Here is a 20,230-nt window from a genome sequence, read left to right as displayed (position 1 = left end):
AACTCTTTCACTTCTGATACGAAAATCATGTGATTCTCAGTAAAGTGGAGGGTGTAATGTGGTACAGTCCATTGTACCCCCAGGCTACATAAAGAGTGACCTGTCACTCTTGTGGACACCTGGTACACGGTACCAGGTGCTCTAGGATCCAGTCAGGGCATAACTACATAGCTTCACTATAGGCGACCTCTAGTTTGTAAAGAACCCAAGCTAAGCTTACTACTAAATACATCAGTCCTACATCTACTCTTCCAAGAAGCAACCGTTCCCACTGAGGCCGGGAACACGTGGACTAACGCTCACTCGGGTAGTAATACCCTTTGTCACTTTGTAACGGGCCTGGGGTGTCCGTTACTTGCTTACACGTAGTGATGAGGAAGCGTACAAGTCCAGTGATACTGAAATTAAGTACTTAGTCTGAAGGAAAATCAACTCTGTTTTTATTTGGGTCCAGGGCGGCTTGCCCCGACCACTTCAATACACTTCAACTCCTTATTGGTTGATTATGGGTCTGGCTGCTCATATTTCAACCAATAGGGTGACGGCAGTTCAGCACACGCTACTCGTGTGCTGCTGCACCTACTTTTGTAATGCAAATCTACCTACTTATGTAATGGTGTGAGCCACTACAAAGAACCTATAAAACTACCTACATATGTAACTTGGGAGGGCCCATTACATCACCCCCCCCCCCCCTCTTAAGACAGCAATCACCTAACGTGAGTGCACTTGGAGAACAATCGGGAAAACTGGGAAATGGCGGAGAAGAGAACGCTTGAGAACTTGACGGTCGGGAGCTCCTGCGAAGCCCAGGAGCAGCACAATACAACTTGCGCGGACGAGAACAACATGGCGAAGCAGACGGGGGCGGCGAACCAGACAGGAAGCGGAACAACGCGGACGGCTCCAGCGTCGGCGACGACGCTGAACAGTGGGTGGACCGCTGATATCGCACCTGAGAGCGTGAGTCGACTTGGGGCTTGGCCCGGCGTGATGAACGAGGATATGAAGCCGTGGGCGCTGTACGACTTGTCTGGGGCGGTGGCCCCGGACGCGCTGGACACCATGCAGGACCACTTTTGGCGCTTCAGGCGTCTCCGGAACAAAACACTCGACGGCGCGTCGTACGAAGCTTTGCAGAGATCATGGTGCGCATTCATCCGGCGGTGGAATCGGATGCAAGAGGCTGGAGAAAGTGTCGACGGCTGGCTCGGTGATCATGAGGCCCTACAAGTCGAGTATTCACTCGGTGATCTGCGCCTGAAAGTCCGCGACGACGCTTGGACCGAAGACCGTTTGTGGTATGTCAGCGTACGCGAAGGTTGCAGTTCGTGTGACATCGGGCGACGCCCGACGCAAGCTGAGTGGGCTCAGCATATTGTCAAGTATCTACTCATGCCGACCGAACACGCTTGGATCGAGAAGTATAATCGCTCACTCTCCGAGCTCACCCAGGCGGCTATTCGCGGCGGCTCGCGCCGACAGCGTTCGCGACGGAGCCCGTCTCCGGCGCATTCGACGTCTCGTCGGGCGCGAAGTCGATCGCGCTCTCGATCGCCGCGAGGTCGCTCGCGGCCGCGTTTGACTCAAGGCTGGAGTCGTAGTCGTGGACGACATCAGGAACGTCACGAAGCAAGTTGGCGCGAGGCTCCCACGTATCATCAGCAGGTTGAAACCCGAGCCATCGTACCTTATACTTCCGCGCGGCGGAAGCCGCGTGTTGAGCCGACGACTTGGTCGAGTGACGCGCGTGGGGAGGATCTTTGTGATCAACAATACGGTCCACGATCCAGCACGTATCTCCATTCGAGTCAACGATGGGCGGAGGACCGTCGCGGTGGAATTCGACGCGACCTGGTTGACCAGGACGACGTTGAGCAGGCGCTGAACACTTCTCGGGACGCATAGGAGGAGGCCAAGCGGGCGGCTGAGAGCTCTCGGAACGCCGAGGCGACGGCGAGTAGTCTGCGGCAGTCGAATCGTGAGCTCTTGCAGCGACTGCGTAGTCTGGAGGCGCAGGTGTTTGGCGGACCGAGGGGTGGAGCTCTTCGCGCGCGACGGGGAACTGGGACAGATGGGACGTTGGTTTACCATCGTCCCATCTGTCCCAGTTCCCCGCTGGCTCATCGCGAGGGCCGCTCAACGCATGCTCCTGCTCCGCCTCCGGGATCATCGCGGGAAGATACTTCTTAAGTCGCCCGACGTAGAACGTCGGGTGTAGTCGTAGCGACGTAGGAATGTCTAGCGTGTAGGCATCACCCATAACTCGTAGTACTTTGAATGCGGCGCGAGTTTGCTCGCGCCTAGGTTCGTAATAGCAAAGGTACGAATTCCATCCGTTGAGAGTAATACACGCTCACCAATCTTGAATGAACTTGTGTTCTTGCGGCCACGTTTGTCAGCGTTTTCCTTCGGCTTGTCAACCGCGAGTTGTAGCGCGTCACGGACGAATCGGGTAACCGATTGGCGATGAAGGACAAAGTCGGATACCGCTGCCTTGTCAGCGGGTCGCGCTGGAGGTTTCGGCGCGTAGTTAGCCACAGTCGAGTGTCGCTGTGTTGGAGCGATCAGCGTTCGGTGTGTCCAGTCAACTAACGGCGACGACATGGATTGCGCGGGTGCGAGGATCTTCTTCGACTGTAAACGCGTCTCCGCGTTGATGTCTACTGCAGGAGTAGCTGAACTCGTAGACGGCAGAACCGCTGTCTCACCGGAAACCGGTGGTTGAACCAGTATCGGAACTGGTTGGGCAGGGCTATCACATTCATCCCCCTCCAGAGTGAAGCCATCAGTCGCCGTGGGTTGGCCCACAGCAAGTTGTGCGGGGACATGTGGATGACGCGCGTTGTTGACGAATAACGGAGTCAATCCCGTCGACGCGTGTTCGGCATTGTTGAGTGCAAACTCCGCAAGAGGCAGGAAGGAACTCCAGTTCTCGAAGGACGGGGCGTAACTGCGCAGAACATCTTCTAGCACGCGGTTGACGCGTTCCGTTTGCCCGTCAGTCTCCGGGTGCGCCGCCGTCGACATGAGGAGTTTGGTGCCCAGGAAGTCGAAGAGGTTCGTCCCGAACGCCGATGTGAATCGGGGATCGCGGTCAGAGACGATTGATTCAGGAAGGCCGTGGTGTCGGAAGACAGCGTCGACAAAGTGCACCGCGGTATCGGCCGCGGTGATTGAGTCCGGAACCGGAACGAGATGGCACATTTTGCTAAAGCGATCCACGAAGACCAGAACACCAGTACGACCGTCTGTATCGGGTGGGAGACCGAATATAAAGTCCATTGACACAGAGCGCCACGCCTCTGTCGCCAGAGGGAGAGAACGCAGCGGAGCTTGCGATGACGATGACGAAGACCTAGCACGTTGACAAGTTTCACGGGAGCGGACCCACTTGCGCATCCACTTGTATAGGTGAGGCCGGTAGAAGTCGCGGGATACCGCCGCGAAAGTCTTCACACGGCCCAAGTGGCCACCCACTGGAGCGTCATTAAATTAGTGTATAATTCTTGCGCGTAGATCGGGATCGTTGGGGGCAACGACGCGAGGAGCATCGAATCGATCGATACTGTACATCAGCAGATCACCGTCAAGTTGGTATCTGTGAATCTGGTCGCGCGTGGAGCGGCTCAGTGTCTTTAGCATGGCATCACTTGGTGTGCGAAGGTGTTCCAGGATGTCGGCATATATCAAGTCATCTCGATACGCGGCAGAGGTCTCTTCCCGCAGGGGAAGTATTGGAGATACCGCCGTCATCAGGTTCATACCTGCGGCCACACATGTGGCGCAGTCCAATTCGTCGTCGTCCTCGTCTTCAGGTGACTGACGTGGATCGTAATCGGGGCGCCGAGATAGGGCATCCGCAAGGATGTTATTCTTGCCTGGCTTGTAGTGAACGACAAAGTTGTACTCGGAGAAGAATGACAGCCATCGTGCCATGCGCTGAGAGAGATGGGGGCTTTTCGTCGCTGTTCGCAGCGACGCGTGATCTGTGTATATCACGAATGTCTGCTCACCGAGTCAGTACACTCTGAATTTGATCAGTGCGTAGCGCATCGCAAGGAGTTCCTTGTCGTGGACCGGATAATTCTTCTCAGCGGGCTTCATCTGTCTGGATTGGTAACTCACGACGCGTTCTTGACCTCCGTCGTCGAACTGCATCAGTGCACAGCCGATGGCGAAGTCGCTCGCGTCGCAAACAACGTGAAATGGCTTTGAGACATCTGGAAGCGCCAGGATTGGGGCCTCCGCCAAGCTTTTCTTCACTGCATTAAAGGCTGACTGATGTTCGGGAGTCCACGACCACGTGATGTCTTTCTTCAGCAATGAAGACAATGGCTGGATCAGACCAGCGTAATTTTTCGTGTACTTGTGGGAAAAATTTGCGAGGCCAAGCCGCTGACGCAATTCAGTCTGATTCTGCGGCGTGGGCCACGCACAGATGGACGAGACCTTCTCAGGATCCGCTCGGGCACCATTTTTGCTCACATAACAGCCAAGCACCGGAATCTCCGGGGCACAGAAGATGCACTTCTTCAAGTTCGCGTACAGTTTGTTTTCGCGCATGACTTGGAACACTTGTCGTAAGTGATTCAAGTGAACTTTTGTGGCGCTGAGATCGCCCTCAGCGCGGCTGTGAACGAAGATGTCATCGACGTAGCTCGGAGCGAAGTCGCGAAGTGGATGCAGAACGTGGGAAACCATGCAATTGAACGTGGCTGGTGCGTTTTTCAGGCCCTGCGGCATGACAAGCCACTCCCACAGCATCCCGCTGGGAGTGCTCACCGCTGTGAGCGGGATGTCGCTGAGTCGCATCAAGATCTGATAGAAGCAATCGGTCAGGTCGATGGCGCTGAAAATAACACTGCGGCCCATGGTGTCAAGTACCATATCCTTCCGAGGAATCGGAGTTTGTGCTGGGATGGTGGCGTCCTTTAGCTTGTTAAAAGCGTGAACAATGCGCCAACCACCCGTGGCCTTCTTTACGCAGAACGTCGGACTCGAGTGTGGCGAGGTACTCTCGCGCACGTGACCCGCTTTGCGGCGGCTCTCGAAGAAGTCGTCAATGGCTTTAACTTGATCGCATGGGAGGGGCCACTGTCGCGTCACACAGTACTTGGAACCCGGCGTGAGATCAATCTCATGGCGAATGCTTCTGTCAGTAGGGGGTTCAGCTGGCATTTTGTCGGGAAAAACATCCGCGAACTCGCGGACGGTGTCGTATACTGGATTGCCCGAGTCGCGAAGTGACTCCCACGACTGGGCAGCGAAGCGCTCTTCGCGCGCCGACTTGGGCTCAGCGTTCTTTGGACGAAGTGGAAGATTGTCGGTAGCGACCGTGTGGATCTCTTCCGCCGAGGCGGACTCGGTGATCAAGCAGACCTGCTCGATGTCTCCTGACTTCAGATCGCGCAGAAAATGCTTCCAGGAAAGACCCAAAAGGCGTGTGATGGAAGAAGCTTCGCGAGGTGGGCTCTCAATTTCAAGTGTGTGTGAGCGAACGACGCCTCCTTCCACGTGTTCCAGGACGTGTATGGACTCAGTCACTGCGATATCGGCGGTGGGCTGACCACGTCGCTTAAGACGACGTCGCTTAGATTTCTTCTTGTGGCGTCTCGAACCGCTGCTCGAGACAGAAGACTCGCTATCGCTGGACGAGGGATCACCCCCCCCCCCCCTCTAGACACGGAGGGGCACCATCAACCGTGTCGGTAGTGCGCAGGAGCTCTCGATGCTCGACCGCGCCATCGACTGGCGAGAGCCCCTGCTCGATCGCCGTCGTAGCCGGTGGGAGTGTCAACTGCTCGACCACCGCTGTGGATGACGGGAGCTCCAGCTGCTCGACCGCCGAATCGCGTTGCGGGAACCTCTGCTCAACCGCTTGAGTGTTTTGCGGGAACCCATGCTCAACCGCCTTGGTGTGTTGCGGGAACCCATGCTCGACCGCCGTGTTGCGTGACGGGAACCCATGCTCGACCGCCGAGTTTGGCGGACCGAGGAGTGGAGCCCTTCCGCGCGAGCGGGGAACTGGGACAGATGGGATGCTGGCTCGACAGGCTCGTCGCGAGGGCCGCTCAACGCATGCTCCTCATTCCGCCTCCGGAATCGTCGCGGGAAGCTACTTCTTAAGTCGCCCGACGTAGAACGTCGGGTGTGCAGTCGTAGTGATGTCCCGTCGGAGACTCCAAATAAAAAAAGAGTTGATTTTCCTTCAGACTAAGTACTTGTTTTCAGTATCACTGGACTTGTACGCTTCCGCATCACTACGTGCAAGCAAGTAACGGACACCCCAGGCCCGTTACACCTGGTAACACTTTGTAGTCCTTCCCATGACCAAGGTCACGATGAGCCAAGGTATGACGTCTGAAACTCCAGGGCCGACCCTGGAACATGCTGCTTTCCCTCATCTCACTCGTGTCGAGTGAGAAGCCCTTCACCGCCTCGTGGCGGTGTCTGGTGAGGCTGTAATCGCGTCGCTGCTGAGATCAGCGACGTCCGACCAACAACGCCAAGCAGCCCAAGAGTTCATGGAACGCGAGCTAGCCGATGCGAATCGGCGAGCAACAACTCCCGCGCGTTCCTCGAAAAATGATGTCGTGAAGCTAGAGACGTCTACCTACTCCGGTGAAAGAGCGAATCGCCTCCCGCTGAACCGGTGGTTTCGCGAGATCGACATCGCGATTGCTTCGAGAGTGATCGAAGCGCAAGGGGCAAAGGTCAATTTCTTATTGTCTCGGTTGTCCGGGAAGGCCAAGGAATGGGCCATCGGTAAACTTGTCGTTGATCACGACAGATTCCCCACTCTGGAGTCTCTCCAGAAAGATCTAAGGCTCGCCTTCGAGCCGCCTCAAGACGAGTGCCGAGTTCGTCGCCCTTCGTCAAGGTGAAATGACTATGCGCGACTACGTTCAAAAGACTCGCCACCTCGCGTCATGCATCGTGACAAATCCGATTGACACAGCATCGCAGGTCCATGTATTCGTATTCGGTATGCGTGAAGGCATGACACGGTACTGCCTGACCCGAGCGGAACCTTCCTCTCTCGAGGAAGCATTCGCCCTCGCATTACGCGAAGACTATGTTGTGGCGGCGTCTTACGTGCGCGCGATGCCTACGGCAGCTCGTGAGTCAGCCCCCGAGCCCATGGAGATAGACGCGATTGACGCGTCGAATAGTCACCGTCAGTCGACTTCTCGTGGGCCCAACGGCCGTCCTAATCGCCCGCTCACTTGCTTCCGCTGCCGGAAGATCGGTCATCGCGCGGCGGAATGTCGCGCGCCAGCGCCGGTACTCGCGCACACCTCCGAATTCTCACCTGCCGTTCAGTAAAAAAAACGGTCAGGGCCAGTAGGTGCGGGGCGCCCTACTGGCTGGAATGGAGGTCCGGGTCCCCCGGTGGCTGCCCAACCTTCTAGCCCTCCTGTGCTCCACGCACACTTTAATGCCACCACCACGTCGGGCAACTCGAGGCTGATCATCGTCAGTCTTCATGTCGCCGGCGCCCGGCGACCACTTCGCGCACTCCTGGACTCAGGAGCGTCGAATAACTTCTTTCGCGAATCGTGCTTATCGATGCTTCCAAGAGAGATCGCAGTCCGTAATGGTCGAGGTCAGGTCGTCGTCAAACTTGCTGACGGAAAGCTACGCCGCGTTGTGCGGCGCGAGATCACGTTGCCGTACACATTCGACGGCTTCCGCAGCAACAGAGTGAAGCCATCAGTCGCCGTGGGTTGGCCCACAGCAAGTTGTGCGGGGACACGTGGATGACGCGCGTTGTTGACGAAGAACGGAGTCAATCCCGTCGACGCGTGTTCGGCATTGTTGGGTGCAAACTCCGCAAGAGGCAGGACAGAACTCTAGTTCTCGAAGGGCGGGGCGTAACTGCGCAGAAAATTCTTCCAGGAATGACCCGAAAGGCGTGTGATGGAAGAAGCTTCGCGAGGTGGGCTCTCAATTTCAAGTGTGTGTGAGCGAATGACGCCTCCTTCCACGTGTTCCAGGACGTGTATGGACTCAGTCACTGCGATATCGGCGGTGGGCTGACCACGTCGCTTAAGACGGCGTCGCTTAGATTTCTTCTTGTGGCGTCTCGAACCGCTGCTCGAGACAGAAGACTCGCTATCGCTGGACGAGGGATCACCCCCCCCCTCTAGACACGGAGGGGCACCATCAACCGTGTCGGTAGTGCGCAGGAGCTCTCGATGCTCGACCGCGCCATCGACTGGCGAGAGCCCCTGCTCGATCGCCGTCGTAGCCGGTGGGAGTGTCAACTGCTCGACCACCGCTGTGGATGACGGGAGCTTCAACTGCTCGACCGCCGAATCGCGTTGCGGGAACCTCTGCTCAACCGCTTGAGTGTCTTGCGGGAACCCATGCTCAACCGCCTTGGTGTGTTGCGGGAACCCATGCTCGACCGCCGTGTTTGGCGGACCGAGGGGTGGAGCTCTTCCGCGGGAGCGGAAAACTGGGACAGAGGGGACACTGGCTCGACAGGCCCGTCGCGACGGCCGCTCAACGCATGCTCCTGCCCCGCCTCCGGGGTCGTCGCGGGAAGATACTTCTTAAGTCGCCCGACGTAGGAATGTCGGGTGTAGTCGTAGCGACGTAGGAATGTCTAGCGTGTAGGCATCACCCATAACTCGTAGTACTTTGAATGGCCCACACCATGCTCCGAATGCATTCGCGAGGACTGTTGTGTCCTCCGTTGCGAGCTGTAGGCGAATGGCACACGCTCGGATGTTATTGCACCCTGTGCCAAAGCAATGTCCGCGCTCTAGCGCTAGTGCTATGGCAGCTCTGAGTGTAGGCTATGCGGTCAACACAGGTGTGAGAATTGGGATGCAAATCCTAGTGTGCTTTGAGAGCACAAGTCACAATGGGTGTGACTAAGAGCCGCGACTGTCTCCTGGCTGCTCAGTGTGGGAATTCACCTTTGGGTTTTTAACTCTTTCACTTCTGATACGAAAATCATGTGATTCTCAGTAAAGTGGAGGGTGTAATGTGGTACAGTCCAGTGTACCCCCTGACTACATAAATAGTGACCTGTCACTCTTGTGGACACCTGGTACACGGTACCAGGTGCTCTAGGATCCAGTCAGGGCATAGCTACATAGCTTCACTATAGGCGACCTTTAGTTTGTAAAGAACCCAAGCTAAGTTTACTACTAAATACATCAGTCCTACATCTACTCTTCCAAGAAGCAAACCGTTCCCACTGAGGCCGGGAACACGTGGACTAACGCTCACTCGGGTAGTAATACCCTTAACCGCTTCCTCTGTGCAAGGTGCTGTGTGACCCCATCACAATTATTACCCACACAGTTTGGTCCGCCAGAATGGAAGGTACTGTTCCCGCCCTTGCTGAACCAGCCACTACGGCAGCTCTCATTGCTGCCACTTTGCATCGACGATGAAAGAGATCTCAAGCCAACAATATCAAACCAATCCTTGGGAACAAATTTGCAATTGTTTGGAAAAAAAAATTCGGCTGTAAAGTAATAATCAGGTTGCAGAAGTATGGACGCCTCTCCTTCATACATAATAAAACGGAATCCGAAAAACGTACAGTGCTGGTACTTATTTCGGTATTTTGGTTACTGATCACGCCCCCAAGCTCTGAAAATTGGCCAATAAGGGCAGCTAATCAGGACAAATCCAATTGTGGTCGCTATTTTAAAATTGGAGCCGAACTGACAAAACTGCAGAAAAACGCCTTTAGGGTCCGGCACAAAGTATAAGAACGAAGGCGTACATTTGCGTTTGTAATCGGCAATAGGCGTTCGTTCCTAGCTGTTGAAATGCAGGGCTTTTTTACACAGTTAGGAGTGTCTACCGATGCGGTTAAACGTAAATCGGCGCACTAAAAGACGAGAGATCGCTCCATGTTATTCATAAAGAAGTTGGCTCGGAAGCCCGGACTCCTTCGGTTCGGAGGAGTATTCTACCACAAAATTGGCTTTAGGTAAAACTGCAAGTACCTACTGCTTGTAGTGTCAGTTGGCAACGCTCTGCGAGGGGATAAATGCGATAAAGTAGGGTATTTACTTAACTTCGTCTGACGAAGATAATCAAAGTTACCTTAGCGCAACATTCAAGTAACGTCACCTTACTGTGACCAGTCGGGGAAGAGCTTTTGGAGATGGCAGGCGATACCAACGTGGAATCGATTGTGGACTTGATGGAGAGTGAGCTTGGCCCCTCTTCCAAGAAGCAAGATGCGTCCGCAAGGGCGAAGTTCAATGCCTTCTTGACCAGACATGTAGACAAGACTCTGAAGCTAGCTACGCTAACAGCAGCTCATGTGACAAAATAAATGTTTGGTAAGTTTTTATCTTTGTTTAATGATCCTGATATCCATTGGCAGACGTCGATGAGCTATCTCAGCTCTATCAAGCGTCAGCTGGAAGAGACGACTGGCACAGAGCTTTTCCGCAACGATCCGGAGTGGTACCGACGATGTCGTCGTCATCTTCAAAAACAATATCTCATGCTTTCCATTTCGACTGGAAAAAAGCTGAAGCAACAGGCTCCTCCTATGACACTAGACGACTTACGTTCCATCTCTACAATTCTCTTTCTTCGCAATGATGTCGAAGCGCTACTAGACAGAACTCTGCTTAACAATCAATGGCTAGCAATTGGACGCAGCTCGGATATTGGCACCATTCACTTCTCAGACTTACACTGGAATGGGAACTTTGTTCTCATCGACGTCACACGGTAAGAGTTAGCTAGTACTATTTCTTCTGTTCCTATTAATTAAGTTTTCGTTCTGCAGCATAAAAGTTCGACAACAACAAAGTATTTCGATTTTCTGTTCTCCTATATGCTGGAGTATTGACCCTTTCCATGCTTTGGCATCTCAGCGAATTGCCAATGCGTATATCGCCTCGCCAAGGGTGTTCTCACAAGTATTGGAGACTACGACGGAAGCGCATGTGGCTGCGTACATCAACAGGTTATTGAAATCCATGTACAAGTATGATCACACGTTGACACTTACGAGAAATCTCCAGTCGCATTCAACACGACGAGGTGGTGCGGCGTACGCCAGCTCAAACGCCAGCGTGAACTTGTCGGATCTAGCACACAGAGGATTGTGGTCAATGGATGGATTTGCAACTCTTCTCGAATACATATCACCTACCACTGCTGCAGACCAAAATGTTGCTAAAGTGCTGGGCGGCTGGATAGATACCAAGCAAGCTGGTCATCCACCCTCGCTAGCCTGTTTCGAGATGGAATCACATCAAACATACACCAGAGTTAGCCAATTTGCTGACTCTTTACGGCTTCTCCATTTTGCAAAGAAGTCCCCGAAGGGTTTTGCTGACTGTCTTACCGCGACGCTTTTAATGTATTACCGAGACACGCTAGCAATTTCCCCACAGCACATTGTTCACCAGAAAATGCAGAGTGTACACGCCGCGTTACCACAGCTGCATTCGTGTCAGGAGGAGCTGCTGGACTGGGGTAGCAAGATCCGGAAGCGGTTTGTTACTGATAACATCCTCTCGCTTCCAGTAGAAAGTATTAAAAGCAGTCTCACGATGGAAGAACAAGCGGAACAATTTGTTGGAGTTCATACCTTTGGGGATACGCTTGAGAGGTTATTACTTGGGCATCAAGAACTTGTTGCTGCATATGAAAGTCTAAAAAACATGATGCATCAAATATTAGATAGGTTAGATCACATGCCTCGCATGGAGCACACCGTGTGCGCTGTGTGCAGTACCGGCAACGTGGCGGAGCAAACCCAGCCACCAAATGCAGCCTCAACACCGGAACTACGTCCTCCAATGGTAGAACAAACGTGGCCACACAGTTTATCCAGCTTGAGGGGCAAGCGTCTGTCCGACTTCTTGGTGCAGTATTTCGTGGAGGGTCTCGGTTCTCTTTCCAAATCCCGTGGCAACAGAAGTCAAAAGGACTGCTTGCGTGCTGTCGAAATTGTGGCGTACGTTGCTGATTTGTCTAGTATACCACCTATCCCAGCGCCAGTTCACGAGTTGGAAAGGATGCAGTGGATGTCTGCTATGGTAACCATGGCTAGTCAATGCGAGACATTGTTAGTGACAGGCTTGAGCAAAACTGACAAAGTAGAACGAGGGAAATGCAAACGACGTAGGTCTGGTAAACTTACAGGAATTGTCAAAGCCTGGAGCGAGCTAAGTGATGGTCAACGGGCTGCCTTCCGCTCGTTGTCACGCATCCGCTTTTCAGCGTCGTGACTACAGAGTAGATATGACTAAAAAGCTGAAGACCACAGAAAAAAATTGATTAAACAGAAAGATTAGAATAAAGGCCAATTTAGATTTCTGCCGAGACAGCCATACCTCAGCGGTTGCCCTCGCCAAGGTCATACTGTCATAATGCGCCTCAAAGACTAATTGCGGCATGCATTCGCTTTGATCGCGAGGCTCTGCCATCCACAACATAACTGCGCCCTTCATTCTAGCGCAAAAGTAAAGACGACAGACAGTAGTTAGCATCACACTCAGCAAACCGACAGTATTAGCGTATGTACATGCGCTCCAATGGCCTGCAAGCGTAATGCAGCTTGGCGTGCATCCGTTGAGAAAAGTGGTAGGGTCTCATGGACCGATGGTGTCTTTGTGGCGGCTCTGTGGCAGCTCTTCCGACTGGGCAGCTCTTCCGACTGCAAAATACACAAGGCTTCCCGGGGATAGACCAGGTTCGGCAGTGGACGATGTAGGCACCTTGGTGCTTAAGCAGACGTGGTCTTGCGCTTGGAGGAGCTCTAATACATCAACACACCACAAGCAATTAATTAGCCAACAGAGGGATCGCAGAGAAAGAGTAGATGGAGTAGCACATACCCCCCGCAGCGCATCTAGTTGTACGTCGTCCAAACGAACTCACCACGCACTCGTTTAAGCCGTCCTCGCGGACTCCGACGCTTACTTGCCCCTCCGAGAATTCGCCAGTGGTCTGTTCTATTTTAACCAATGAATTTTGCAGACGAAGTTAGCGGGGGTACGTTTACTCTCCCATAGTTAGTTCAAGTGTATACTGAGCGCTACCAATATCTGTTATCTTCGGCCGAGTTCCAATAGACTGCAACGGCCGAAGTTAAGACGACGTTAGCGGGTACAGTACATGTATCTGGGTGGCCCAATTAATGTTTCACCCTCTCATCAACATATTCAATACTATAGCCAAGTATAATACTGTAACAGGGTGGATTCACAGCCACACCCTGAACGGAGCGGTGGCGAACAGTGGCGTGTCCCTAGAGAACAACACGGCACTCCAGACGGAAGTTGATACGGCGAGGAAGAACAACGAAGCTCGGGTGGGTGGCAGGTGACAGTAACCGGCCACGACCAACGGAGACGTGCCGAGCGACGTGCACCGCTCATTCGAGATCTTTAGCTGAGGCGTCCCCATGAAGGGACCAAGATGGTGAACCCACCAAGGGCGATCCAGTGCTCCAAGAGAGCGGCGGGTGAGCCAGTGCCGGCTGGTGCAGTCGCTCAGTGCCAAACTTGCCACGGAGTGAGCAAGTGGAAGCGAACAGAACGAGTCGGGGCCGACAACGAGTGGTGTGTGTGACGAGAAGGGCGAGTAGGCCAAGAAGGACGAGTTGGGTGACTTGACGAGCACCGAGACGAGCACGAAGGCAGTGACGGACGCGTCACTGTGCGTGTGCTGCAGCTGGGTGGACAAGGCGGCGACAGGTGAAGGCTCACGGCGGTACGAGCACGAACGACGACACTACGGAACGCTTGGAGGTTTCGGAGTGCGCAAAGGTGTTGGCACGGGACCTGGGCAGCTTGTTGACAAATCATACGAACAGCTGTGACATTAAAACGAGAACGAGGACGAGAACGAGGACGAGAGCGAGTACAGGGGATATAATAAAGATTCTCCATTGCACGTGTATGCTACTAAACAGGACGTGAGTCCGGCGGCTTAGGCGGCTTGAGCTGTGTTGAGCTACGTAGCGAACGAGGCCAAGAACACGGACCTTGGCGAAACAGCGCAGCAGGCACCAACATCTAAACTTCCTGCCGGCAAGCAGGCAACAGGAGACTTGTTACAGTACAGAGGTAGGCCTGGCAAAAGTTGTGAGCTGCGGCCTCTTCGCCAAAATCATGCTTTATAGCGAGAGAATGGTATAAAACGGTAGCCAGACTCTAGTCGCAGCGTACTATCAACGTAGTTGTTTTCTCGTTACTTTAACGTTGCGAGGAAAGCCTTGGAAAGAGCGTAAAGGTACGTTTTCGAGCTAGCTTTTAAATGAAGCGTTCGGGGCGCTCGCTCTTGATCTAGTGCGCTGAATTACGTGTAACTGCGTCGTTTAGTGCACCTAGCTTTAAGCAAGACTACTGCATGCGAACAGCTTGGAACAAACGCCTATAGCCGATTAAAAACGCGAAAGTCGTTTTAAGTTAGCACCGGTAGTTTTCGCCGACGTGTCAATTTTGGTCCGATTTTAATTGATTCGAGGTCGCTACGGTGGTCAGGGTTCCCGGTGGGGGTTCACCTTGGGGTACGTTATCTTAGCTGATAATAAGCGGAGAGGTATGGAAACTGTCTGTCTGCATCTGCATGAGTGCATTTCCTGGAAGTACTTACCGATGAAGATGGTGGGCGCGTCGGCGTTGTATCCGCGGCGATAGTGAATCACTATTTTAATGTCAAGGAGATCACTACACCGTTCACTCTAATTAGTCGTGCTTCTAAATTATTCGTGCATTCGCGCTTTAGTGACGTCACAAATCTGGGATATTTTAGAAGGCTCATCAACTCTAAACAAAAGCAACGGTTTTGGACAAATCTCGGCAATCCTTTATTCTATGTACATTTTTGAAATTCTGTGCTACAGCCTAAGCCCATAATTAGTCATGGCATGACTAATTAGAGTGAACGGTATATTAATAAAATAGTACATGTCTCCTTGATGTTGTCGAAGGCGTAACGCTGCTTCGCTTCGTCCGAGAAGACTGCGTCGGTGAGGGGAATTTCGATTTATTGCTACGGGTCTTCGTCATAGCTGCCTTGAGTGCGCTGCTCTCTTTAATCAAGCGCTCCATTTCGGGCTTCATGGCGTTGATTTCAACCTCAGCGCCATTGTACTGCGACGGTCGCAGCAGCTGAGTTGAGGATGTTTTACCAGATCTGGGGGCAATACGACTCGAAGACACCAGCCTCCTTAAGCTTCCACTCGAACTCCTTGATAACGGTGGTCATATACTGCACCTCTGATTAATCTTCTATATTTGAAATTTGCTCACTGGGGTATTGTCCCAAGCTACATAACTCGTTAGGAAGTAGGACACCAAAAATGCACTTCTCCTCGCGTTACGTCCAAGCCACATAACTCGTAAGCCAGTTCTCCAGAAATACACTACTCATCGCGTTCAAATAACTAGGTGCAACTTAACTCGCGGATTCATGCACGACGTCGATTTCGATGCATTCTCTTGTCATCTTCCTCGTCTCCAGCCGCGGGCTGCACTTCGTCATCACTTTGAGGTGGCTCTTCTTCCTCGCTCTTCGACTCACTCTGAAGTTGATGATCGAGGTCGTTCGCCTCGTCACCACTCGCTTCCGCCTCGTTAGCCTTACCTGAACGCCGCATCCGCTTGCGAGGAAGCAACGACTCTGCCATGTCGGATCCTTCATCAGCCACAGCAAAGCGTTTGTGTCCTGATGACGTGTGTCGATTATTATGATCGATCTGCTCTTCGTGTCCAGCCTTGTTCGCTTCAGTTTGATCACCAGCAGCGCTTTCCGTCTCCTCACCTGCATTATCCACGCGTTCTACGTTCTCACCTTCGTCCTCTTCTGCGATAGATGTTCCTTGCATTGGAGTAGGCTCAGAGCTAGCAGATCGTCGTTTATTTCTCAGCGGAGGCGAGAGCATCGCACCAGTCGAATTCCTCTTGCCTGCTGCGACAGTAGACGTGATTGCTGTCTGGAAATCGAACACTGCTCGCCATCGCGAGTCCAGATCTTCACTATCACCGGGAACATCGTGTAGTGTTTCAAGTCGATCCATGAAATATTCGCGTAGTTGTGCCATGCTCGTGTTGTCTAGACGTGACACGTATACACGCATAGCCTCCAAGAACTCAAACTGGGCCGGTTGCTCAAGAGCATAGCGGACACCTTCACGCAAAAAGCGCAAAAATGGCGCTCTCAAAGATAAGGGGACTTTACCTACTCCGAGGGACTGGCTGAACCTTTTTGCCAACTCCTTCAGCTCCAACTCGCTGCTTTCCACCTTCTCTTTCACCGCTTCTTGCTCTGCAATGTCGTCGTCATTTTTCTCTTCGCTTGTTTGAGCAAACTCAATGTCTTGCTTGCCGATTAGAATGGAGCTGTACAGTTGACGAAGTGCAGCCATTTGGATTTCCAAGTAGCGTACAGGGGCATCCGTCTTCACTTGTTTGCCAAATGCCTTTACCACCTCAACACTTGACTTGCCACTCGATGTGAAACACTGCAGTACTGCCGCAGCTTGGTACTTCTTATTCGGATTACACAACGCCACTCGACCCAGCGCGACCAGCAGCTCAGCTCTCCGCTGCTGTTTTTCTTGCCATTCACGAAGGGCATTGGCTTTCTCCTCTGCAACCTCAGGGTCATTCTTCACCACATCGTCTTCAAATTCCGGCTCCTCGTCCTCGGCATCGTCCATCTCACTCTCAAAGTGCATTTGTGTGAGATGACGAAGTACATTCGGTAATGCCCATTCCAACGCATCGTATGGTGGGGTGGCATCCTGAAATTTCTCCACGAACAAACACCGAATATCGCAAAACGTTAGGAACGCAAAGCGTTGCGCCTCTTTCACATACGATACGACGTCCTCGTCTTCGAACACAATCTCTTCCATGGACTCCACCGACTGTATGTCTTGCATATCTTCGCTGTCCTTGTGCTCTTCATCCATAACTTCTTTTGTCCTAGCCAAGTGCATCTCCAACACAGAAATCAGCGCTTCTTCGAGCGTGGACCGAGATTGACACACCTTCTGAATCTGACTCTGGACGGCCGGATCAACAGCCTCGGTGTATTCACTGGCAGCATTCGAAGGAATATTTTGCTTTGCGTATTCTTCGATGCTTTTGAAAATCGGAGCCGTGGTCCATAGTAGATCGAAGTAAATAGTGGCCAGACTGTGCTTAATGGTGTCGACATTCCGAAAACCTTCGTCAAGCTCGGAGGCAGATTTCGTACGTCGATGCAATAAATCTCCCACAGCCACAACAAGTTTGTCCATCCGCCCCTGGTGCGAATCCGGTACTGTTATTTGATCATCCCTGTTCACCATCGGCAGCGACAGATCAGAAGCAAGATACTCTCGGATATTGAGGTATTTCGCCAGGCATTTAATTCGACAAAGAGAGATCCGCAGACCATACTCGACATCTGAAATTTCCTTGGTTTTGGCGCCCTTCTTCTTTCTCCCTTTCGCCTTTTTGCTTCTCGCTTTAGGGGTATCACCAGAAGCAATGGCGGAGTCATCGAACAGCTTGATATCAGCCTCCAAAAGGCGATCTGTTTTGTCCATAATCTCCTGAACCAGCTCTTGCATGAGAGCTTCTGCTTCCCGTTTTAGTGATGCATGCTCCGTTTTAAGCAAGTGGGTGATGGAGAGCGATAAACTCGTTAGCAACTCTTCGTTGGAGTGCAGCAGGTACGCGTGTTTCAGCTTTTCCAGAAGCTCTTTCATTTGGCTGCTATGGTGGCCAATCACCTCACTCCTCAGGGTCAGCATGGGAATCAATTCCAAAAGCAACGCCAACTTATCCGAGTCGGCTTGATACAAAAGAAACAAACTGGGGATGTCCTTGCAGTATGCCACGGTAATTTCTTCCTGGAATCATCGTAGCAGATGAATAGTGTCAGTGCGATACATGTTGCTACGAGTTCGTTAAGTAATGACGCACCTGTAGTTGCTCTGATTCTCTTTTAGCAGCAGCACTTGCTGATCGATTGGCGCTAACATCGACAAGCTTTCTCACGGAAGCAACAAGCAGACGCAGAAGGATTGTCTGTTGTTCACTACTGAGGTCTGGCGCAGTCTTGTCCACTAGGAGCAAATCTGTCATCACTCGCCATTCTTGAAGCACAACTGCATTCAAAACTGTTAGTTGCCAAGTTAAGTTAAAAAAGAATGAAGTGTGAATTAGCGTACGGCAATCTTCCAGCCCCCAAAAGGCATCTACGAGTGTCTCCACCGCATCCTCTGGTACGCCATAATTCTGGATATATTCCTCTGCAAACTCCACGAGAGCAATAGCTTGAGTGTTGAGCTGTTCTTTCTTCAATGTTGCATTCTTTGTCTTCGAGACAGCTACACCAAATGCGTCGTATTGAATACACACAAACTCCGCGGCGGCTTTGCGAATGTCTTCATGCTCCGCATCAAACACCAATTTTTCTACGGGCTGAAGCTCAATATCAGAGCTGATAAGACTGTGCTTGTCAACAGCGATTAAAAGATGAATGGCCTCCTCAACAACACCATCATCCACGTCGCTGCACAGCTCCAGATAGCGCGACAGAAATCGAGCTGTGAACAGCTCCAACTTTTCTGTAAATGCGTCGTTCTCATACAGCTCGCACAAAATTTCGACCACCTCAAAACGAACAGCAGCCGATCTGTCACTCAGGAGCCAGCCAAGATACTTCAGAAAACTGTCCTTGAGGAACTGATCAGGAAGAGTAGTGATCCAATGGCCGAGACACTGCATGGTTGCCACGCGAATCTCCGGCATAACGTCGCGATATCGATGCACCACAACTCCAGTAAATATCAAATTAACAAGCTTCAACACCTGCTGTAGCCGGTTCTCGCAAACCGCTCTGTTGTCTTTCAGGAGTGCCACTTTCCTGATGTTTGGGCTCTTCCCAGCACCAGGTGTTGAAGCAGGCGAATTCATCTCGGCGTTAAGTTGCCTCGTAGCAATTGCCAGTTGCTCAGAAATACTTGCCGCCGTACGTACTAAGGAATTGCTCAATGCCAGTACAGCAACTGTCGTCGTATGTCGAATTGGTCGAAGCTCGGAACTGCATACAAAACTAAAGTAAGTAAAGCACACCAATAACTCGAATAGCAGCACCTTCCAAACCTTGACAAGGTCGTTAGCCAGTCAATAAAGTTGTTCGCAATCTCCGATGTGAACAAGATCTCGCTCTCGTAGCATTCCTTCACAAAAAACTCCCAGAACTCGTCGAAATGGCGCTGGAACTTTTTCTTGCCTTTTCCACGAGACATCAGAGGATACTCTCCGTTCGCCTTCTCAAGACCCTTCTCCACGTGATTTACCAAATCGGCCATATTCAGCTGTGCCAACGGCTCTGATTCAGGGACGCACTGACCCCTCCCTCCACAAGCCTAGCAATTATTAACTCACATCAGAAAAAAAAAACTTATCACAAGACCACAATTAGTCTTCATGTCTACCTGCAAAACCAGGTTCAGCACTTCTCTCGTGGCGTTTTCGTCGTCCTCCTCAAATCGATCGCGCCACTCGCTCAGCAAGTTCTCCAACGACACCTTGCCATTCTTGACCGCGTCTACATTTACCAAATCACACCAAAAACGGTAAGATAGATCATAACTTCGCCTCTAAAGACCCTTAGCTGAGCATGCCCGCTCACCGAACAGCGAGGAAACGCCATGCTCTTGCTCATTGTCAATCCCAGCTTCCGGGGTTTCGTCCATCTTGGTGGCTCCATTTATCTTGCTCTTTCTGTCCTTTCCATTTGACTGCAAGCTCCTCGTTTGGCTCCAGGGCGAACGCTTGCGTCTACCGGATCTCACATTGGCGGTGGGCGTCCGTGCCGCTTTGCTTGCGCTTTTTTTGGGCGTCTTCACCTTGGTACCACCAGGCGTGAACTCCTCATCGTCGCCTTCTCGTCCGTCGTCACTACTATTTAGCCCACATCATGTCGTCAGAAGTTGCACTTGCACATACAAAAAGAAAGTCGAATGCGCCAACGACCATCACTCTTGTGAGCGTTGATGTTTACCTTCTTTCTTCACATTGTTCGTTGGCTACAAGCACGTCCTGCTCCTCTGCTTCGACATCCATATCGTCACTACTGTCGCGTGTGTCTTCCACTTGGTAGATCGGTGTGGGCTTGCGCCGTAGTCGAGATCCGCGCCGCGCACTCATCGATCGCCGTTGTCACCTCCGATGCGGAATTGAGTGATAGGGCAAAAAGGAAATCATCCTCTAAGAAAGCA

The 20,230-nt window shown here is 52.2% G+C and overlaps 1 protein-coding gene across 1 annotated transcript; it reads right to left on the bottom strand.

The window, feature by feature from the left end:
* Window positions 1-15,364: 15,364 nt before the first annotated feature.
* PITG_08028 (cohesin subunit, putative) lies at window positions 15,365-20,075 on the bottom strand (the record flags this gene model as incomplete). The annotated part of the gene is made up of 7 exons (XM_002904175.1): window positions 15,365-17,851; window positions 17,925-18,109; window positions 18,173-19,047; window positions 19,110-19,375; window positions 19,454-19,557; window positions 19,642-19,910; window positions 20,014-20,075. 7 exons carry the CDS (start codon window positions 20,073-20,075, stop codon window positions 15,419-15,421), a joined length of 4,194 nt encoding a protein of 1,397 aa, XP_002904221.1.
* Window positions 20,076-20,230: the final 155 nt, after the last annotated feature.

Source organism: Phytophthora infestans, genomic scaffold (assembly GCF_000142945.1).
Source record: "Phytophthora infestans T30-4 supercont1.12 genomic scaffold, whole genome shotgun sequence".
NCBI classification, from domain to species: Eukaryota; Oomycota; class Peronosporomycetes; order Peronosporales; family Peronosporaceae; genus Phytophthora; species Phytophthora infestans.
This window is presented reverse-complemented; position numbering and strand designations above follow the sequence as displayed.